This window comes from Pteropus medius, unplaced genomic scaffold (genome assembly GCF_902729225.1).
Source record: "Pteropus medius unplaced genomic scaffold, Ma_sr-lr_union100, whole genome shotgun sequence".
NCBI classification, from domain to species: Eukaryota; Metazoa; Chordata; class Mammalia; order Chiroptera; family Pteropodidae; genus Pteropus; species Pteropus medius.
In genome coordinates, this window is record NW_024350398.1 from 555400 (window position 1) to 577018 (window position 21619).

The 21619-nt window shown below is 57.1% G+C and overlaps 2 protein-coding genes and 10 non-coding genes across 14 annotated transcripts in view; 4 read left to right on the top strand and 8 right to left on the bottom strand.

Annotated features, from left to right (window-relative positions):
• The window catches only part of LOC120584192 (low affinity immunoglobulin gamma Fc region receptor II-like), a 57831-nt gene extending 52919 nt beyond the window's left edge, over window positions 1-4912 (bottom strand). Inside the window, exon 1 of one of the 3 annotated variants that reach the window (XM_039839859.1) lies at window positions 4791-4912. The gene's annotated coding sequence lies outside the window, so the exon portion shown is untranslated. Of the gene's footprint in view, window positions 1-239; window positions 772-4443; window positions 4573-4790 lie in introns of those variants that run through there. The other 2 variants (XM_039839857.1, XM_039839858.1) reach the window with 2 other exon arrangements.
• TRNAE-CUC (transfer RNA glutamic acid (anticodon CUC)) lies at window positions 3749-3820 on the bottom strand. Its single transcript has one exon. It is a non-coding gene; the product is annotated as a tRNA-Glu (tRNA).
• TRNAG-UCC (transfer RNA glycine (anticodon UCC)) lies at window positions 4135-4206 on the bottom strand. Its single transcript has one exon. It is a non-coding gene; the product is annotated as a tRNA-Gly (tRNA).
• On the bottom strand, window positions 4736-4807 carry TRNAD-GUC (transfer RNA aspartic acid (anticodon GUC)). The gene has a single exon. It is a non-coding gene; the product is annotated as a tRNA-Asp (tRNA).
• A 413-nt stretch (window positions 4913-5325) lies between the features above and the next one.
• Window positions 5326-5408, top strand: TRNAL-CAG (transfer RNA leucine (anticodon CAG)). The gene has a single exon. It is a non-coding gene; the product is annotated as a tRNA-Leu (tRNA).
• A 728-nt stretch (window positions 5409-6136) lies between these two features.
• On the top strand, window positions 6137-6207 carry TRNAG-GCC (transfer RNA glycine (anticodon GCC)). The gene has a single exon. It is a non-coding gene; the product is annotated as a tRNA-Gly (tRNA).
• A 2302-nt stretch (window positions 6208-8509) lies between these two features.
• On the bottom strand, window positions 8510-8581 carry TRNAE-CUC (transfer RNA glutamic acid (anticodon CUC)). The gene has a single exon. It is a non-coding gene; the product is annotated as a tRNA-Glu (tRNA).
• A 281-nt stretch (window positions 8582-8862) lies between these two features.
• TRNAG-UCC (transfer RNA glycine (anticodon UCC)) lies at window positions 8863-8934 on the bottom strand. The gene has a single exon. It is a non-coding gene; the product is annotated as a tRNA-Gly (tRNA).
• Window positions 8935-9463: 529 nt separating this feature from the next.
• TRNAD-GUC (transfer RNA aspartic acid (anticodon GUC)) lies at window positions 9464-9535 on the bottom strand. Its single transcript has one exon. It is a non-coding gene; the product is annotated as a tRNA-Asp (tRNA).
• Window positions 9536-10047: 512 nt separating this feature from the next.
• Window positions 10048-10130, top strand: TRNAL-CAG (transfer RNA leucine (anticodon CAG)). Its single transcript has one exon. It is a non-coding gene; the product is annotated as a tRNA-Leu (tRNA).
• A 2325-nt stretch (window positions 10131-12455) lies between these two features.
• On the bottom strand, window positions 12456-12528 carry TRNAV-CAC (transfer RNA valine (anticodon CAC)). Its single transcript has one exon. It is a non-coding gene; the product is annotated as a tRNA-Val (tRNA).
• A 6278-nt stretch (window positions 12529-18806) lies between these two features.
• Window positions 18807-21586, top strand: LOC120584224 (protein Flattop-like). The gene is made up of 5 exons (XM_039839922.1): window positions 18807-18833; window positions 19798-19860; window positions 20037-20117; window positions 20605-20781; window positions 21139-21586. The coding sequence occupies exons 1-5, from the start codon at window positions 18807-18809 to the stop codon at window positions 21361-21363; spliced, it is 573 nt and encodes a 190-aa protein (XP_039695856.1). The 3' UTR covers window positions 21364-21586.
• Window positions 21587-21619: the final 33 nt, after the last annotated feature.

The window sequence follows — 21619 nt, forward strand, 5'->3', positions numbered from 1 at the left end:
AAAATGATATTCTGGAAGGAAATATTTCCTTAAAGTTTAGGTGTTTCATATTTTCCTTCATGAAGAGATGGGACAAGGAAGCCCTTGTTGTCTGGATATTACAGAGCGTGACAGCATCTGCACCAATTTACAGATGAGTCCAAAATTTAGTCGCTGAAGTTTAACGCCATTGAGTACAGTCAAGGTGACATTTACCCAGAAAACCATCAAGGTAATTTGTACCAAGATGCTCTCTGTACCTTACAGAATGTCAGTGTTCCCACTGATTAGCTGATTTGATGACAAAGCATCTGTTTAGTTCTCCTCCCTTAGTAGCAAAATCAAGCAGGCCAGCCTAACAGATACGGTTCCTGTGGGATCAGGATGGATGCACGGGTGCTGGTGCGTTGACAGCAAAAATATCTGTGGCTGGAGGTTCGTGGGTTTAGAGGAAAAATTAAAAATTGTGTTCAAGAAAGAGCATCAAGTGTCAAAGTCAGGGAATTCTTCCAAATAGATTATCAAGAGGACTTGACAGTTCGAGAGCTGGACTGCAGATAAACAGGGGATTGTTTTAGGTGAAACCAAGTTAATGCCAAAGCGATGCCCACTGCTGTGTGCTCACTGGAGAATGACTTTCCATATCAACTAGGAATGTGGTGTAGACAGGCACCACCCGACGGAAGGCTTGCAGAAGCAGCAGCAGCTTCCTGGTGGACTCGGCAGGATCGATTCGTTGCTAGGTACGCCTCTAGAGCGATGCCACCCGACGGAAGTGTCACGGGAGCCACATCTACAAATTCTAGTAGCTGCATTTAAAAAAGGAGAAAATAAAGTAAAAGCAAAAAAAATCGTCCCACACCTGATCATCCTTCTAGCATTTCTGAAATTACAAGTATATAAATTTTACATTAATTTTTCTTATAGACTCAGATACAATAGTCACAACATAGGGGAAAAAATAGGCGCTGTGGACACCCATTGCCCGGCTCGAAGCTGAAAGGGCTAATTTCTTCACTCTCCTCGACCTCGCTTCAGGCCAGGTCCCATCACTGCCCAGGGGGAGTTAGAATGACCAATGACTAATCAGACTCTGGCTTTAGAAATTAAGGGACATAGAATTTAGTTAGATGATGGCAGGTCCTTAATAGAAAGATCACAGAGTCAGACCACGCTAGGTCCTGTGAAATGAGACCTCTGGCAGAGGGAGGCGGGAGGAAGCGGGGAAGGAGAGGGGAGGGAGGGAGAAATGACACAAACTGGGGCGTGGGGGAAAGTGGAGAGCAAAGCCCAGGACAGTCAGTGGTCATGTCTCCGAGCCTGGCTTCCTGAAACCACTTTCAGTATCACTTCCAGGTAGCCAGCTGGCCTGCGGCTGGCTTTATTTCCTGTCTCTCAAAGCCTTTGAGGTTCCCTCCTGTATGTTCACAGTCTTCCTCCTTTGTTCTAGCTTGAGTAGGTTTTGTTTTCTTGGAATCCACATTTTTCTTTGGTCGAAGACACAGCCATCACACCTTAGAGGTGGTTTCTTGAGAGGAGGTAGGGAGGGGCTGGTGAGAAGGGAGAGGGGGGCCCAGGAAGGGTCGGAAGGGTGAAAGTAAAAGGCATTTAACTTACAATTTTACTGAGAGCTCATCTCTTGCCCTTTGACAAAACAGGATGACATAAGCTATTTTCTTCTTCAAACAAAACTCCCACCAAAACAGAGAAAAAGTCAAATAATGACTTTTCCCCAGGTTTTTGTGCCACTGTCCACCTCCGCTGCAATTCGCGACTGTCGTGTTCTCCTCACAGCCCCTCAGAGCTACGAGGGCAGGAGAGAGTGTCCCTTCGCTCACGAGTGCGGGGAGCTCGGTGGCATTCCCATCGCCCTGACTGCGGAAGGTCTCCTGAGAGCCGAACACCGCAGCTGCCGTGCCACACGATGACGAATATGCTGGCGGTGTTTGCTTTAAATGAGATTGCACCCATTTTTTAGAAATTCATACACCTGTCCCATAGGGTATTGAAAAGGGAAGAGAGGTGAGACCTCGTCAAGTGGGGGTGTAAAATAAAAGGTTAAATGAATTTACTGATACATTTTATTTAACCCAATGCATTCGTTTTCTAGGGCTGCCACAAACAGAGTGGCTTGAACAACAGAAATCTATTGTTTCACAGTTTCAGAGCCAGGGGTCAGATCGAAGTGTCAGCGGGCCCAAGCTCCCGCTGAAGGCACAGAGAAGGGTACGTTCCCGGCCTCTTTCCCAGCTGCTATAGCTCCTGGCTCAAGGCACTGTAACTACAATCTACGCCTCCATCCCTATCTACATGGCCTTCCCTCTGGGTGTCTCTACGTGTCCGATCCTCATCGCATAGGGACACCAGCTGTTAGACTTAGGGCCCATCCTAAATCTAGAGTGACTTCATCTTGAGATCCTTAACTAACTCCATCTGCAAAGACCCTATTTCAAATAAGGTCACATGTTGAGGTTGCAAGTGGACATGAATTTGGAGGGGACACGATGGGGCCACCACACAACCGTTCACGTAAAAGCCTTTCACTTTTGCTGTCAGTATGAAAGTGTTCACATTAAAATGAGAACAGGTATTTAAAACATCACGAGCTTGTTTTAATCAGCATTGCACAGACGACTAGTGAGACAGGGCTTGTCTACTTGAAGTTCTATGAACACCTCTTGGCCTTACACATTTTTTCAACTGTCCTGATCTCCTTTTCTTATTGATTTCTGAGAAAACATGATTTCCCTGGTCCGAACAGTGCAAATGTTTTTGCCGTTTGACCCCGTGTATGGAGATTTTAAGCAGTTAAATTTAAAAACATAAGACGTTTGTCATACAAAGAAATAAACGATCCACACCGATATTATAGTTGTTCTGGTACCATGGTTTGAAATCTGTAGGTTTAAATATTTGACCCATCACAAAAGGACTGAGTACAGAGGCAATAAAGAAACAGCTAGCCTCCCCTAATCCAGAGAACTAAACTGTTTCCCCTTAATTTGTGCCAGTAATTGGGAAAGCAATTAAGTAGCCAGAAACAAGAGTTCTAATGTTACAATATATCAAAAGAGAAAGAAACATACCAGCAACATAAGGAAGCATACGCATTTAATATACCAGCTACTCCAAAGGACAGATCCATCAAACTAGGAAATAGGCTATACTGTGATTATTTTCAAATTTTAAAATATTTGGAAGGTTGGCATTCACGCAAAAAACTAAAAAGGATTCACCCACACCACAAGGAAGGGGAAGCAGAAATATCTGAGGGATGCAAACACAACATCTGTACCTGTACCCGCTTGGGCACAGGCAGGGAGGGAACCCGTCCACGATGAGAACCAGGACGGCGAAGGACATCTTGACCGAAATGCACCCTCATGCTGGGAACCTAAACTCAGACCCATAAGTTAGCCATACCTGGGCATCTGGACAGCCTGGATATGTGACAGACACTGCAAAAATAGGTGTAAGATCAGCAAAGGGTGGCGAGGGACACCAGAGTGGGCACCACCTGTCTTTTCGAATTCACAATAATGCAGTAAAAGTAAGGCTGCATGACCTCAGAGTCAGCATGTGATAAAATAAGCGACAGAGACACTGATGCCTCCGTCGGCCCCGGAACCGGGCCCTGACTCCTCGATTCGCTAGAGACATAGAAGAAAAGAGATCAAGAGCAGGGAGCCTGGGTGACGAGCCGGGGACCAAGAAGACGCCCACGAACGTGGGCCAAAAGGAGGATACAGGAGTGGGGAGGAAGAAGGGATTCCCTGACCGGGAATCGAACCCGGGCCGCGGCGGTGAGAGCGCCGAATCCTGACCACTAGACCACCAGGGAACGCGAACGACGAAGCCACCCTGCACACAGCTCGCGGCCCCACAGCCGGGTCCCTGCACACAGCTCGCGGCCCCACAGCCGGGTCCCTGCACACAGCTCGCGGCCCCACAGCCCGGTCCCTGGGCGCCAGACCCAGTGTGTCTCCGCCCGCAGCTCGTGACCCTGACGACCCAGCGCACGCTCCCTCTCCCCCCGCACCTCCAAAACACTGCGACCCCGCGCCCGCACCCGCGCGCAGCCAGCGCCCAGCGAGCAGGGCCAGGTCGCGGGTCCAGGGCCCCAGGGCCCCCGAGCTCCGCAAAAGGTGGGCGGGCTGCGTTGGCCGGGAATCGAACCCGGGTCAACTGCTTGGAAGGCAGCTATGCTCACCACTATACCACCAACGCCGCCGGACGCGGGCGCCCCCGGCGCCGCACGCTCGCCCGCAGCTCGGCGCCGCAGCGCGCCCCGTCCGACCGACCGCCTCTGGGGACGCTGTCGCGGCTCGGCCGCTCCTGGTCCCCCGGCTCCACGCCGCGGCCCGCCCCGGGGGCGCGTGCTCCAGCCCCTGGCTCGTCGGACCCCGTGTCCACCGCGGGCCAGGCCAGGCCAGGCCGCTGCACGCACCGGCAGGACACACTCACCCGCCTCCGCCCGCGTCGCGTGGCGTCGCGTCGCAAGGAGCCCGTTCCGCCAGCCGTTCTGGGCGCGGCGGCCGGTCGGCAGGCGCTGCGGGGACGAGAGGTCCCAGGTCGGCTGTGGCGACCGGGCGCCCTGCGGGGAGGAAGGCCAAAGGCGGTGACCGTTCTGGGAGACACCGGGCCCCGGTCGGGGTCCTGGAACTCGCTGCAGGACGGAGGGAAGAGAAGATGGGCTCGTGGGAGCGAGCGGCCGGACGGAGGGCGGCGCCAGCCACCAAAATAAGAGGGCTCGGGCCTCCCCGTCGGGGAATCGAACCCCGGTCTCCCGCGTGACAGGCGGGGATACTCACCACTATACTAACGAGGATGGCGGTGGGGACTTCGGCCCCGATCGCTCTGAAGCTGACTGTCGCCGCCTACCGATTGCCCGCGCTCCTCAGACACCGTAGCGCGGCTCGTGCCCGACCCGACACCAAACCCGCCGCGTCTTCCAACAAAACAGACGGCGGGCGGGGGCCCGACACCGGCACCGACACCGACACCCACACCGACCCGGACTCAGACCCGGACGCTGCCGAAAACTCCAGGGCGCGCTGCTTATTGCTTCGGACGCCTGGCGCGCGCGGCGGAAGAGGCGCGAGAGGGCGAGCGAGGCTGCGAGGACCTGGAGGTGCGCGCGCGTCGTGCCGCCACCCGCCGCGAGAGGAGCGGGTGGGGACGGTGTCGGAGCCAGGGGAGTTGACTGGCTTTGCTCCGGGTCGCCCGCGCGCGACCGTGTCCTCGCGCACCCAGACGGCCGTCCGCGGGCCGCCGCGCCGGGGGCCAAAGCGCGGGTGTCTGTCGGCGAGTCCCAGCCAGGGCACTGGCGACGCGTCGACGCCGGAGGTCAGGATGGCCCAGCGGTCTAAGGCGCTGCGTTCAGGTCGCAGTCTCCCCTGGAGGCGTGGGTTCGAATCCCACTCCTGACAACGGTCTGACCTTTTGGTCTTGCGACAAAAGTCGTTGCTGCTGTTTCTTGTCTTACTATCCTTTCATGGCTGGCACCCTTGCGACCTCTGCAAACTTCATTCAGCTCACCCGCGACGTTGCGCGGCAGAAAGAGCCTGGAGGGTCCTTCAGCCTCTGTCTCTACCCAAGGTCCCCTCTGAACCAGCGTCACGCTTCCACCTCGCACCTTCGCCCCAGGGCGGGACCCGGAAGGAGAGCCGTGGTTCAAACCGCATAAGTCAAGCTCACGCACCTTCGTTCCGCCCTGGGCCGCACTCGGCGCCAGCGCGGCCCGGCCCCACCGGCCACACCGCAACCGCAAGAAAGCCGGCTGCTAAACGGACTTTGGGTCGGGGCCGGGGGTCGCAGAAGGGAACGTCGGCGCTGGGCAGCTCCCACACACATCACCTGCCCAGATGGCGATCCGGACACGGGCCAGGCTTCCTCCTGCTCCTGGCCTCCTCCGACGGCCGAGAAATTGCAGATGGGTCAGCCTAGTCCGCCGGAGGGTCCTTCTGTCCCTCCGTCCCCCCCTTCCCCATATGCTGGGCGCCACGTCCTCGGGCCTTCGACGTGCCTGGGGCCTCTTTAGGGTCGCCATCTCCCGCTCAAATGGGACAGATGCTCTCCAGAGACAGGAGGTAACCAGTTTTCCCCGACTGGACGCGAAGGAGGATTACTGGATGCGCCCCAAGACGCTACCATCAGTGCATGGGTGGTTCAGTGGTAGAATTCTCGCCTGCCACGCGGGAGGCCCGGGTTCGATTCCCGGCCCATGCAACCTGTTCCGTTTTGACTCCGCACTCCATTCCCGAGTGCCCCAGCTGGGGCTTCTGCTGGGGCGCCTGGCCTTCTCTGGCTCTGCTCGCACCCGCAGGCCCCTTCGCCCATAACCGCGCCTCTCACCTAGGAGTACCACGCCCCGACTCCTCGCCCGATGAGGCCCTCTTGCTCTGACACTTTTCTTGTCCCCTTTCATGGCCCTGACACCACTTGGGTCTCGCCTGCCATTTCAAGGAACTCTACCGTGCTCCACTCACAGCACCCGCATACTCCACCTCTGCATTTTTCGCCACCTCGCTTCGCTCTCGGGCTCGCTCTAACCCCGCACTCCCAAAGTCACACTGTGTTGACACGACCAGCAGTAGCAGGAATGTTTCCACTGTGAAGAGATACAGACAACGCATCCTCCTCGAGGGCGACATGGCGCGCGAGTCGGTGCCGACAAGTCCATGAGCTCATTTCAGTGCGCACTCCACGTTCACGCGTTCGCGCTCCGCCGCAGCAGCGGCATCCCGGACCCGATTCGCACCCCCTGGCCCCTGCCCGCCCTGGACCCTTGTGAAGCATCCCGCGTTGCTTTGCTCTTTTTGGCCCCTTTGAATCTCAACCCCAAACACATACCTGAGACCTGACTGTCCCCAGGAGAGATTCTTGGCGTCTCCTTCGGACCGCCTAGACCCCGTCTCCGGCTCGCACTTTGCGTGTGTTTCCCTGGCCTGCTTCCGACTGCCCGCCCCGCCCTGCGGCCAGGCGCACCGGGCTCGCCCGCCTGGGGCCCCTCTGACCACAGGGCCTTCCATCTTGCTGGCGCCGGAGTCCAGTCGCTCTGCTTGCGGCCGGCTGCTCTTTCCGTTCCCCCGACCCTGCTCTCACACGTCCTACCCGGGCAAGTCACCGCTGCCAGTCCTGGCCCCAACCGCCTCCTGAGACCCCAGCTACGCTGTCCTTACCTCCACGCCAGATCCCAGGCCCACGCACATCTGCCAGGCCAGCTACCGCACGGCACCACGCCTCTGCGGAGCCCCTGACTGAGTGGCCAGCCCCACTTCCGGGTGGGTCCCCAGAGCCCCCCACCTCCTGGACCCCGCGCGCCAGCGAGACGTCCTGCACTCGTCCTCTGCCTCCCAGCACGGGCTCCCGGCAAACCCCAGTTCGTGGGCTCCTTTGGCCCCGCGCCCTAAGGCTCGTGGAAGGCCATCCACGGGCACCAGCACCTTCGGCCCTCCCGTCACCCACCACGCACCCCACCACGCGGGCAGGGCCGGTGAGGGAAAAGCCCGCGGGGACAGGGAGCACCCGTGAGCCCACGGGGACTCCTCCGCACAGGTGTCTGGCTCTGTCGAAGTCCAGGTCTCGTGTCGCTGGCAAGTGGGTGCAGCTGGTCGGCCGTCCGCTGGCTTCATAGGAAAGCAAAGCGTGACGGACAGTAAACGTTTGGCAGAGCTGAGGGCGTTCGCGCGGGAAGGAGACACAGGCGGCATTTCAGCTTGGGGAGCGCGCCAGCAGACGCATGGGTACAGGGCTGGGGAGAGGGACGCAGACGAGGGTGGACGCACGGTCTGGCGGGCGCGGAAAGGGACAACAGTAGAAGCCAGCTCTCCGGGCTGGGAAGGAGAGCGATGGGGACGCAATTCGAACCCAGTGTTGGCCAGGAGCCCACCCTGTCACCGAAGCGCCTTCACCTCCTCCCAGCAGCTTGGCTGCGAGGGTTCCCGAATGGTCGCCCCTACCTGCAATTCTCTGCGGTCAGTTACAGTCCGCTGGTCGAGCTCCGGGAGATCGTGTCCAGGTCCCCTCTCACACCTCCTCCTTGAGGCGCCAGGGTCCCGCTCTCCACTCCCAACCACGCCGAGAGCACACGACGCCCGCCGACCCCAGTCACCGGTCCACGGGAGACGCACGAGAAGGCCAGCGCAGTGGCGGCCGGCAGGAGCAGAGACCGGAGGGCCGCGGGCTCCCTGGTACAGGTGGCCTGACGTGCAGGTGTGGGATCGTTTCCAAATCCCGCTCTTTCCCGTGAGGGACGAGAGACCAAGGGACGGCTGGAGGGCGCGAGCCTCGAGCCTCGAGCCACCGACGCGCAGCACGCGCGGTGCGCGCCCGGGAGGTCTCTGTTCGTCGTGGCCGTGGCGGGGACACATGATGCTCACGACCCTCGGGGGCGGGCGGAGTAAGGGAATCAAGACAAGAGTGCGAAAGAAGGGAGGGAGATGTCCTAAGATCCGGGTGACCAGCGACGCTGAAAGACGCCAGATAGCGTGGGCCAGAAGGAGGGTACGGAGCCCAGAGGAAAAAGGAATTCCCTGACCGGGAATCGAACCCGGGCCGCGGCGGTGAGAGCGCCGAATCCTGACCACTAGACCACCAGGGAACGCGGACGACGAAGCCACCCTGCACACAGCTCCCGGCCCCACAGCCGGGTCCCTGCACACAGCTCGCGGCCCCACAGCCCGGCCCCTGGGCGCCAGACCCAGTGTGTCTCCGCCCGCAGCTCGTGACCCTGACGACCCAGCGCACGCTCCCTCTCCCCCCGCACCTCCAAAACACTGAGACCCCGCGCCCGCACTCGCGCGCAGCCAGCGCCCAGCGAGCAGGGCCAGGTCGCGGGTCCAGGGCCCCAGGGCCCCGGAGCTCCGCAAAAGGTGGGCGGGCTGCGTTGGCCGGGAATCGAACCCGGGTCAACTGCTTGGAAGGCAGCTATGCTCACCACTATACCACCAACGCCGCCGGACGCGGGCGCCCCCGGCGCCGCACGCTCGCCCGCAGCTCGGCGCCGCAGCGCGCCCCGCCCGACCGACCGCCTCTGGGGACGCTGTCGCGGCTCGGCCGCTCCTGGTCCCCCGGTTCCACGCCGCGGCCCGCCCCGGGGGCGCGTGCTCCAGCCCCTGGCTCGTCGGACCCCGTGTCCACCGCGGGCCAGGCCAGGCCAGGCCGCTGCACGCACCGGCAGGACACACTCACCCGCCTCCGCCCGCGTCGCGTGGCGTCGCGTCGCAAGGAGCCCGTTCCGCCAGCCGTTCTGGGCGCGGCGGCCGGTCGGCAGGCGCTGCGGGGACGAGAGGTCCCAGGTCGGCTGTGGCGACCGGGCGCCCTGCGGGGAGGAAGGCCAAAGGCGGTGACCGTTCTGGGAGACACCGGGCCCCGGTCGGGGTCCTGGAACTCGCTGCAGGACGGAGGGAAGAGAAGATGGGCTCGTGGGAGCGAGCGGCCGGACGGAGGGCGGCGCCAGCCACCAAAATAAGAGGGCTCGGGCCTCCCCGTCGGGGAATCGAACCCCGGTCTCCCGCGTGACAGGCGGGGATACTCACCACTATACTAACGAGGATGGCGGTGGGGACTTCGGCCCCGATCGCTCTGAAGCTGACTGTCGCCGCCTACCGATTGCCCGCGCTCCTCGGACACGGTAGCGCGGCTCGTGCCCGACCCGACACCAAACCCGCCGCGTCTTCCAACAAAACAGACGGCGGGCGGGGGCCCGACACCGACACCGACACCGACCCGGACCCGGAACCGGACCCGGACGCTGCCGAAAACTCCAGGGCGCGCTGCTTATTGCTTCGGACGCCTGGCGCGCGCGGCGGAAGAGGCGCGAGAGGGCAAGCGAGGCTGCGAGGACCTGGAGGTGCGCGCGCGTCGTGCCGCGACCCGCCGCGAGAGGCGCGGGTGGGGACGGTGTCGGAGCCAGGGGAGCTGACTGGCTTTGCTCCGGGTCGCCCGCGCGCGGCCGTGTCCTCGCGCACCCAGACGGCAGTCCGCGGGCCGCCGCGCCGGGGGCCAAAGCGCGAATGTCTGTCGGCGAGTCCCAGCCAGGGCACTGGCGACGTGTCGACGCCGGAGGTCAGGATGGCCGAGCGGTCTAAGGCGCTGCGTTCAGGTCGCAGTCTCCCCTGGAGGCGTGGGTTCGAATCCCACTCCTGACAACAGTCTGACCTTTTGCTCCCGCCACTAAAGCACGAGGCTGGGCCGGACCGCCGTCGTCGCATCCGCTCCCCGCCTTACAGGACCCCCCTAGAAATCCCCCGAGTTTGCCCGCTGTACAATGAGCAGGGTTTGTCCTGCCGCCTCAGGAGCGCCCGGCATTGGTTAGCGCAAGCGGAGCGTCCCGTCTCCCGTCTTCAGCACAACTGCTCTTCCGCCACGAGTTGAGGGGAAAGAAACGCTTTCCCTGCGGTTGAGAGCAAGTGCGCCCGCCGTCCACGCCCCGGGGGTGGCAGCCAGACCCTGGGTCGATGGCCTGCCCGGGCGCGGAGTCCACGCGTGGAGGACCGAGGGAGACCGGCGAACTTGGGGGTCTGCGTCAAGCCCAGCCTGAGCCCCGATAGCCGAGGACCGAGGGCTGCGTTCCCCGCTCTGGGTCCTGGTTTGCGGCTGGGCCGAGCGCTCGGGCCGGCGCCGGGCTCGGCTCTCGCGTTGAGCCGCAGGCGTGGCCGGCTCCGACCCGCCGCTGTCGCGACCATTCCCAGTCGCCGACGCTCCTTCGCCTATTCGCGCCACACCGCGCTCTCCCGGGACTTTTGCCAGGATAGGGCTCCCGGGGCCGTCGCCCACACGTTGGTGTCGTCCAACTACAGGTTCCAGTTCACTGTGCGGGCTGACTCCTCACCCTTCTGAGTTTCCTGACGCCTGTCTCACGTTTCATCCCCAAACTGTCTCCAACTCCCCGCCGCCCAGATAATTTCACCCCCACACCACTGAGAAGGGGAAATCATTTGACCTCGGCTGCCACTTTACACAAGGTATCGGGGTCCTAAGTGCCACCCACAGCGGCTTCCTGCAGCCCTCCAGGCACGCCCTCTTCTGCAGCCCCTGCAGTCCACGTCTCCACTGTCCTTCCCCCTTCCTCGGATTACATGGTGCAGCCCCATCAAACCAGATAGAACCTGACGCCATCAGCGTGGCAGACCCTTCCTCCACGTGAATTGCTTGTTCGGTCTCAAGCAAGTCAGATTTACTTAGGTCAGTCTCTTCAATCTTTACACGTTTTAAAACATCTTTAATACATTTTAATACGAAAAATTTAACGATGTATTTACATGAGTATCCAGAACAGGCTTCAAGTTCCTGTGTACTGAGAACTACGGAAACCACTTTTAACAGCTATATTAGGCATAACTGATATATAATAAATTGGACATATTTAAGCTGTACGAGTCATTAAGTTTTGACACGTGTACAGACCTGTGAAACCACCCTCGAATAGAGAGCTGACAGTAGGCACACACCTATGAAAATGTAATTTATTTTAAATTCGAAATGCTTTGGCTTTTTAAAAATCTTTGAAATTCAAAGAAAATAAACGTTTATATCAAAGAAAATATTTTAATAATGTTAATACATTCCTTTTTATACCGATGCAGCTGTAAAATTTTTGTATTAACCTTTTTAAAAGATTATCATTATGGCAGAAGCGGCCCATGGAGATCAAATTGCCTAGGGCCAATGAGAGTCCTGACGCGGCCCTGCGGCAATTTAGATGGGAGCATAACCATCACCTCCCGAAACGTCTCCCTCGGGCCGCTTTCTGCCCGCATCACTTGCCATTCTTCCCCCTTCCCAAGCAAACTCTCATCTGCTGTCGGTCGGCATAGCTTCCGCTTGCTGGAACTTAAATGGAGTCATAATACACTCCCTTGGTTCGGCTTCTTTCACTCAGCATCATTATCCTGAGATTCGCGTGCGGGTCCATAGTTCGTGCCTTTTCTGAGTGGTATTCCAGGGGACCGACACACCACCCTTTACCTGCACCCACTGGCTGACGTTTGGGTGGCTTCCGGCTCTGGCTGTGACAAAGCCGCTGTGTGAGCGGAGCGGTGCCCCTGCTGTCGCTGACCTTCAACAAACGGCTGAGCGGTCTCGGGAGTGGTCGCCCCGAGCCGCGGGTGGACCCGGGAAGCACGGAGGAGGCGGGTGGCGGCTGCGGCCCCGACCCGCGCTGGGCGAGGCCCGTCCCCTGGACCGTGACGTGGGCGGGACGCCGCAGCGAATTCCTGGGGACGGGGCCCGTCAGTCCCGGTCCCACGGCCGCCTGCCTCCCGAGACGCGGCGCGAACCGGAGCTGGAGCCTCGGGTCAGGTCGGAACCGACGACCGTTTGCGGAGCGGCCCAGGGCGCTTTCCCTTCCCGGGGACAGAAAACGCGGCCGGCGACGAATGGGTCGCCGCTCGGGGGACAGGTCAGCATCGGGCTCGCCCGGCCGCTGCCTGTGCAGAACTCCGACCCGGCGGCGAAAAAAAAGGACACGCTGCTGTTTCCGCCCGGTTTCGAACCGGGGACCTTTCGCGTGTGAGGCGAACGTGATAACCACTACACTACGGAAACGGCCGACAGCCGCCGCCGCCAAACCACCCTTGAGACGAGGCGGCGCGTCCGCGCGTCCGCGCGTCCCCGCGTCCCCTCCAGTGACAAGGCCCCGGGCCCGCCCAGCGCCGCCTTCCCTTCTCCGCGCCCCTCAAAGCCTGCGGCGATGTCGCCGGAGTCGCGGCCCGCGACCCTGGCGGGGCAGCCGCTGGCACGTGGCGCCCCCGCCCGGGACTGCAGAGAAATAGCACGGACTACAGGCAGGAGGAGACTAAGCCAAGGTAGGGAACCCCGCTCACGTCTGAAACAATAAAAATCCCCCCACCTTTGCCAGCACTTAATTCAGGAGGCATGGAGAGGGAAAACGAGGTTCGCTCTTTCCTGCGCCTTTGCTTCCTGAGTGTCCTTTACGGCTCACACCAACACTTCACCGGTCACCGAGCGTGTGTTGGTTCCCCCCTGCGGTTAACCGTAGGACAGACACCCAGCTGGTGTCCCAGAGATTTGCTTCGGGGGTGGGGGGCACCTGCGCACACCGGGGAGCAGGAGTGAAGCGCTGCGTGCGAGCGAAGAGACTGGGGAAAGGAATCCCACAGCGGGGAGAGCCGGGTCTTCCCCTGCGCGGAGGGGGAAGGAGCCGAGGTCCCCCCTTTCCCGCACCTGCACGCACTCCACACTCGCACTGCTTGCCTCGCCCCGCGTCCATTCAGCACTGTGACTCTGCGCTCCACCATACGCCTGTGCCCATGTCGTCCTTTCTTTCTTAATGCTGCAAATTATTTCATTGTGGGCACCCATTTCACTTCTCTTTCCCCAACATGAATACAACCTGTGTCACCCACTCCCTGCTATGACAGTCAATGCCATCATACATGCCTTAATAAACAGATACAGAATGCCTATTGTGTGCCCCCCAAATAAGAAAATGCTGGTCACGTGCATTTGGAGCCTGAGAGCAGTGGTCTGCACATCTGGGGAGGCCCGGGGGATCTCCCGCCCACACTAAAGCAACCTGGGCTTTCCCGGAGGCTGCTGCACAGGCCAGTCACGCTACTCAGGGCTGGGGACTTCGGCCAAGAGCCACACACACGGTGGGGGAAACTGGCTCCGCCTGGCTGAGGCAGGAGCCAGGTGGCACCTGCCCAACCACAGAATGACAGCTATTGGTCCCTTTATCCTTGCACACCATCTCACTTCGGGCTCATTCGAGGTCTCCAAGACATGTTGCTACTTGGAAAAGACTTGGGTGCAGACCAGTGCGTATACTGCGTGGGTAGTTGGATACGGAAAAAAGGAGGCAATGTATGCACGTGTGAGGATGCGTCATGTGTAGGTTGCCTGTGAAGGCCCCCCGGAGCTGGTCGCTGGGTTGCTTCCAGGAAGGGAATGGGGAACTGGGGGTAGAGCTGGAAAGGAGACTGACTTTTCCTTGCGAAGACTTTCTTAATGTTCGCATTTACTTCTATTACATCCAGATATCACCTATCTAAAATACTAAATGTTTTTTAAATGAAAAAAAAAATCTAGTAAGACTAAATAGAAACAGAAAGTGTATATAACCTAACTCCGTGAAAACGTCAGTGCAACACAGACTTCAAGGCTGGTAAAAAGACATGCACTACCACGAGAAAAGACAAGTCTGGTTAGGTAAAGGTGAGCTTTTGAGTAACTTGTCATTACAAAGACGAGACCCAGACAGGTTAACATGCATTTCCCCAAAATTAATTCATCGCATGGTGACTTCACCTGTGTACTCCTGGGGGCGTCCATGCTGCGCCTAAACCCCTTCCTCCTTTCCCTGCTCCCCCCAACGCCCACTCGTGCAGCCTAGACCCCTCCCTGTAAGTGGGCGAGCCAGGACCAGAGGTGGGGAAGGGCTGATCTCCAGTCACCAAGGCAGGATGATGTGGTACCGGCAGCACGCGGGCAGGAGGAAAGTGGGCCAGAGCCCTGGGTAGGCGAAGGGGCACATCCACTCACGGGGCCTAGGGCGGGGGTGGCCTCACAGGCCCGGGTAGCTCCAGCCCCCCCACTCCTTCTGCACCCTGAGCCTCTCAGCTACCCACATGCTATCGGAAAGGGTTCTGAGGATGAACAAACAGGAAAATGCTGGTGCAACAGAGTTCTGCAGTTCTCGAATGAAATCGCCTCAGGGTCTTCAACTTGCTAACGTACACTTTCTAACCATAATGACTAACATCTATTTTACGTTACTTTGTATCAGGTTAAGTACTTTACAGTGTCATTTAATCCTTTTAACAATCATGAAATATCATCGTAACAATGTTACAGATGAACAAAGAAAGTTGAAAAGAGACACACCTGAGGTCCCACTGTAGTGAGGGAGCTAGAGCCAAGCCCAGGTCACTTACACTCATTGTTCACGAAGCCCTTTCTAAATTGCAGAGTTGCTTGAGACCAGTCCCACAAAAACAGGCACTTTGCCTTAGAGTCCTTGGAGGGGTAGTCAAACGAGGGAATATGAGCCCCCTCCACCACCACGGAAGAGGCGGGGTTCCTGCCTGCTGACCACAGATGAGGCAAGAGTGGGTTGGGGTGCCTGCAGCACTTCCGCTGCACTAGACAAGCACAGTGGCTCCTCCCCACACCCCTTGCAGGACACGCCCAAATATTCCAGTCAACCCTGAGGCCAGTGAGGGAAGGAATCTGAGCCTCTCGCTCCTGAGAGAGTAGATAAAAACCCTCAGAGTAGGAGGCAAGAACTTCACCCAGCTGTCTGTCTAAGCCAGCCACACTGGGAGCTATTGGCAAACTGGAGAGAGGAATGGATTCTCGATAAACTTAACTCCTCTCTCCTTCCAAAGCAGACACCCGGACAAAAGCAAAAACCAACACGTGAGATAACATCAACCGAAAAAGCTTCTCGCGGCAAAGGAAACCACTGACGAATGAAAAGGCAGCCTTTGTAAAAAACTCGCACAACTCAATAGCAAAAACAAAAACAAAAACAAACAAACAAAAAGACCACCAAGCCCATTAAAAAATGGGCCAGGGATCTGAATAGATATTTTTCCAAAGAGGGCATACGAATGGCCAACGGGTATATAAAGGATGCTCAACATCACTAATTATCAGGGAAATCAAAACCACAATGAGAATGGCTATTATCAAAAAGACAAGAACTAATGTGGGTGAGGACGTGGAGAAAAGGGAACCCTTGTGCACTGTTGGTGGGAGTGTAAATCGGTGCAGCTGCTGTGGAGACCAGCATGGGGGGTTCTCAAAAAAATTAAAAATAGAGCTACCATACTATCCAGCTATTCCACTTCTGAGTATTTATCCAATGAAAATACTCAAAAAGATGTCCGCACCCCCATGTTCATCGCAGTATTATTTACAATAGCCAAGACACAGAAACGACCGAAGGGCCCATCAGCCGGTGAATGGATAAGGACGTGGTACACATACACACATGCACACACACAGAGGAATACTATTCAGCCATCAAAAAGAAGAGACTCTTGCCATCTGTGACAGCATGGGTGGATCTTGAGGACGTTAGGCTAAGTGAAAGAAGTCAGAGAAAGACAAATACCATATGATCTCACTAGATAAGGAGTTAGATTTTATAGGGCCAGAAAATGAACTTAGGAAACTAGACTTTTTTAGTGTTTATTTCTTATTGCAAACTGTAACAGATTAGAGACACACGCTGAGGTGGTGACCTTCAAACGTTCTCCGCGGAGGGCCAGAGCAGTGGCCGGGATGGGGAAGAACCGCACAGAGGAGGCTCCGTCCTCAGGCTTCCCTGCTGCGGGAGTTTCCCACTCCTGAGGTCAGCCGAGACCCAGTGTGGCAGCCGGGCCCTGCCTGGCCATTTCGTCCCTGACTGTCCCCACTTCCAAGGACTCTCTCGGCTGACGTCAGTTTTCTCATAGCCTGCCGACCAAGCAATGTTCTCCCTTATATCTGTACCCGTGTAGGAATGCGGACGTACAAGACTGTGTAAAACTGCCCGTTTCGCTACAATCCGGGCTCAGCCTTTGGATAAAAATCCGTGAGCCGGTGCCCGCATCAACAGACGCTACTTCCCGCTCATAGCCTCCGTGTCCTGTCTCTCCGCTCGAGAACCCCGCAACAGCAAGGTAGCCCAGGACACAAGGACCCTGCCATCATTCCCTTCCAGGGACAGAAGACTGTCCCCTTGCCCTTCCCCAGCTGACCTCAGTGGTCAGCAACACTCTGGAAGAGGCCTGCGGGGCAGGAGGGACGCCTGGATTCACCCCCGTCAACCTCGTCCTACCCGGGGGGACCCCTCTTTGTGCCCACTCAGCACGACTCGTCACCAGAGTTTCTCCCTAAAGCAGCACCTTGTGCGGGACAGGGCCCTGCGACGCAGACAGGCACGTTTGCCGCCTCCTCCTGGCCCGAGGTGGCACGAGCCCTCCACCAAGGGGCGCTGAAGTTCCTCCCCGGCTCCCAGTCCAAGGACCCAGATCCTCTTGGCTCCGAGGGCCTCTCGTGTCACCCACCACCACTTTCTTCTGACATCTGTGTGTCCGCGACTCCCTGCTGTCCATTGCTCGTCATCCCCCACCACTTCCTCCTCGAGACTCGAACACCCGCTAAGGGAAGGACCCGGCGCCCACACTGCAGACTCCTCCCTGCGCCGGGCGGGGTGCGCGCGACTAGGCCTGGAGCTCGTCTCCGCTAGAGGGTGATGTCGCCGCGCGACAGCGGGACCGGACAACGTGCTGCTGAGCGCCCGTGGGCGGTGCCAACTGTTTATACCCGGCTATCTCTTAAAAAAAAAAAAACTCTGTGTTGTGAAAATAATGAGAATTCTTTCTTTTTTAAATTTCGGGTATTGCTTTTGCTCGTAATTTTATAATTACGTAAAATATTTATATGATTCCAATACACCTTGCAAAACAAGGTGTATTCAGAGTTTACCTTCTGCCCCTGCTCAGGATTAGGAAAGAACAACATGGAACCCATCTGGAATCTCTTAGGCCCCCGGTTGCTCTTCCCTAGCACCCGCCGAGGCGAAGCCTTTTTTCCTAGTTAATACGAGCTTATTCTGCTTCTCACGTACTCTCCTTAATCAGCCTTTGTTGAGAGCTGTACTATCTTTACAGGGCTGCCAAAAACTCTGCCCATATAAATGAATACATATTAACAGTTTGTTGATGTATTTCAATACACGTTAAAATAATAGCACCTATTTCCAGACTTCATAGCCACCCTGGGTACCATCAAAGCACACAGCTATGACATGCTACTCTGTTTCCGTGATCCCCGCCGTTTATTCTCAGTCAGGCAAGTTAAACGCGTGACTGCTCACCACTAGGCAGAGAGATGGGTGTCTCTTCAGTCACCTTGGTTGTCTACAGCTGTCCTCCAGACTCCTCAGGAAGGGTCCTCATCAAGGGTATCCTCGCGTTATGCTGTGTGGGGGAGGGTCATAGCAGCTTCCAACAGGGGTGGCCGTGGAGCCCTCCCAGCAGAGGCCGAGCTCAGAACTCGTGCTGTGCACGCGCGCCCGTGCTGGGTGTGTCCTGGCACCACCACTGAGTTCTCCACGCCGTGGCGCTCTCGGCGTCCGGTTCAGTGTCCCAGCACTAGCTCCTCATTCGGCTCATCCAGCCAACACCAAGCACCTGTGGCTCTAGAGTGATGGCGGCAAAAGGAGGCACTAAAGGACCAAGGAACAAGACGTGCTTCTCTCTCTGGGGACAAACCCGAGTCGGTCGCTTTGTGAAATACCATTCCTGTTATTCTGCCTGAGGCAGAACGGGGCCTCACCGGTGCTGAGTACCCACTGGGCTGATACCACCTAAACGCTCGCTGCTCACGTCGCCTCGCTCACCAGTCAGGCGGGCACGACTGCCCCGTGCGCAGGGGTCCGCAGAGGGGTCCTGGAGGGAGGCCAGTGCCGCCTGCCGCGCAGCTCCTACGTCCTGACGGTAAGGACTCCACCCCAGGGTCCGGCTCAGGCCTGCGGCGCACTGCGCCACGCTGCCCAGTGTGCACCGCCCTTGGGGCTACATGGCCCGGCGTGGTGGAGAGCCGGTCACAGACGGCCTGGGAGTGCTTCGGCAGGGTTAAGCCGAGCTACCAGACAGACAGGGCTGTTGTTCAGCTACTTTGCTCACTGTCCCTCGCATCTCGAAATGAAAATAAACCTAAACTTCTGGGTAAAAGGCTGGGAGAACTGTCCTCCAAGCAAGTGCCTAATAAGAAGAGAAAGGCCACAGGCTAATTGGGAGGTCCGCGGGCAGGTCCAGCCTCCCGCGGTTGCCAGGCAACAAAGGTAAACAGCAGGAAGCGGCAGGATCATGGCCACTAACTACAGTGCCAACCAGGTAAGTTCTTGTTCCATCTCTCTAACGTTTAATTTTGCCTCCAGGGTGTACCTTTGAACTGACACCTCCCACAGGGTTCTGATCACTGAACAGACAGTTGAGAGTGGGGTGAAGTATTTTTCACCTCCTCAGCTCCTTGGGAAAGGGAAGGCCCGGGGACAAGCAAAACATGTCCCCTGGGGTAAGTTTGTAGAGTCTAAACCAGACATCAGCAGGTTTTCTCTGTAAAGGGCCAGAGACTAAATATTTAAGGTTTTGTGGACAAAGTGACAAAATCAGAGATATAAGTATCTGCATAAGGAGAGAAAACATTTTTCATGAAGTTTTAACAAAATTCAAAACCTAACAATTGAGTGCAATATTTTATACGACTAATGAAAAGAATAGCTTTCTTTTGGGAACAAAAACATTTGGCATAGTTGGGATACAAAGTTAGTGTTCCCTTGTATCAAATCAGTTGGGAATGTTGGTCTACAAAAATCATTCTCAGCTTTCTCCCGCCAGCCCCAGACAGGAGGATGGGTCTGCTCACCACTGGTTTAGACCAGTGCTGTCTAATAAGAAGATAATGAGACTCATGAATGTAACTTAAAATTTTCTGGTAGTTACATTAAAAAATTAAAAATAAGTTTAATTTAGTCAGTAAATTCAAAATATTATTTCAACATTTAATATTTTAAAAGTTAGTCAGATATTTTACATTCCCTTTTGTTCTCAGTCTTTTACGCTTATAAAGTACCTCAATTTGGACCAGTCACACTTCAACTGCTCAACAGCCACATGTGGCTCCATGTGAGACAGCACCACTGAGACCAAATGACACCCTCTAAAGCCTAGCACAGGGGTTCAGGCTCCGCCCCTCAAATGTAGGGACCCGTGCCTGGCTTCTCCCCCGACCCCCTCGGCTTCACCCCTGGCCTGGGGCTGTTGGGCCTCAGACGGGCTGTCGCCTTTCTCTCCACAGTACGAAAGCGCTTTCTCGCCCAAGTACCTGCAGAACTGGTGTCCCGCCAAGCCAACCAAAGAGGTACCGCACCCAGTCTGCCCACACGGCCGCGTTCTGCTGCTTCGCATCGCGCTCTGGGACTCTCTGGGATTCTGGGCACCTCACTCCCTTTTCAGTTTGACCCTTGCCCTCCGCTAACCTGAGGGCCTTCCTCCTCCCCTTCCGCCCCCCCTCCCAGCGTCTCCCGCCTCCACCAGGGCTGTGCCCCCAGAAGGCTACTCAGGGTCTCAGCTAACTTGTTGCGTGGTCACCTGCTGCCTTCAGTGCCCCGTTCCAAGGTGAGATGCTCACCCCCACTCCTATGGAGAGGGTAGACTGGAGACCGTGCATGCCCCCAAACTTCTAACCAGTTTATCCAACAGGACAGGGTCATAGTTAGCACCCAGAACTCCTTAGGCTGATAAACGGTCCATATGAAATGGTGGTCTTCCGGTGATACTTACCCAGTGGGTATTCCTCCAGACTTAGCCTAAGGGTGCAGGTTTAGCCAGCGGAGGCCAGGAGATGAAAACCTTGGGGTGACCTGAATGAGAAGGGAGCAAGTGACCCCATTTTGGACCTGTGGTTTCCTCATTTAATATATACGTAGTGGGTACTAAAGACACTCGCTCTGTCTCGCCTTACTACCCACATTACCGAAGGCGGAAGACACACAGGACCAGCACAGGCCCCGCCAGCAGGTCTGCCCCTGGTCTCAGCCCTGATCTCAGCCCTGATCTCAGCCCTGGGTGTGCAGTGTGAGAAACCCTGTCTTTTCCCTTTCAGGCAAGTCCATGGGGTTCCTTCATGGGCACGTGGCAGATGCCTCTGAAGGTGCCTCCTGCTCGGGTGACCCTGACCTCCCGCACAGCTGCTGGTGCTGCCTCCCTCACCGAATGGATACAGAAAAATCCAGATCTGCTCAAGGCCTCCAATGGCCTGCGTCCAGAAATCGCAGGCAAGGTATCTATCTGTTCCTCCCTCCTAAGCTCAAATCCCATGGCTGCCATTTCTTTCCAACCTCAAAAATGTCCATTGCTATACCACTGAGACCCAGCAGGGGGAACCTCCAACCAGCTCTGCCTGATCCTGTCCCGTCCCTAAGCACCTTCTCGGGTCTGAGGGATCGGCTAAGGACGTCTCGCTCTCCAGCACAAAATGATGTGATCTCAAGGGGAGGTCAGCAGAATCAAAACTGACTCTTCTTATTTGAAACCTGACTTTTTGTCCATGGTATGGGGAGAAAGAAATCTACAGAGTTCTGAGCTGGACCGGGAATGCCCAGGCCTAACCTGACTGGCCCCCTCTTCTACCCGACAGCCCCGTGAGGCAGAGGCAGACAGTCAGAAGCAACCCGGGACGCCTACACAGCAAGCACCAAGTGCAGCCGTAATTCAGTGCTCCCCAACGTCAAGTCTCTCTGTCCCAGATCAACTCCAAAGCCCACACCCCTCTGCGGGTCACACTCCAGGTCCCCAAAGCCGAGCCAGCTCTCCCAAGGGCCCCTGGAAGCCCATGCACGCTAGGACACTGGGCAGGTCCTAATCAGGCCGAGGTCAGGAAATGCAAACCTGGACACCAGGGGGCCACAGGGGCACACGAGACCCCCATCCAGAGGCTGAGTCGAGTGCACAAGACCCCCCCAGGGAAATTATGGGGTGGGAACGAAGGCAAATTGGGAAAATAAACATCATTTGTTGAATCTTTTACTGATTTGGACTTTTTCCCTCCTGCTGTGGCTGCCTCTTGTAACCTATAACCAGGAGGAGGGGGGTTGGGGAAACAGAGAGAATAGGACAGC

Bases quoted from the DNA above. Each gene is read 5' to 3' on its own strand.
- LOC120584224 (XM_039839922.1), top strand. From the start codon at position 18,807: ATGGCCACTAACTACAGTGCCAACCAG. The intron at 18,834-19,797 runs GTAAGTTCTTGT...TTCTCTCCACAG, and splicing joins CTAACTACAGTGCCAACCAG to TACGAAAGCGCTTTCTCGCC. The intron at 20,782-21,138 runs GTATCTATCTGT...TCTACCCGACAG, and splicing joins GTCCAGAAATCGCAGGCAAG to CCCCGTGAGGCAGAGGCAGA.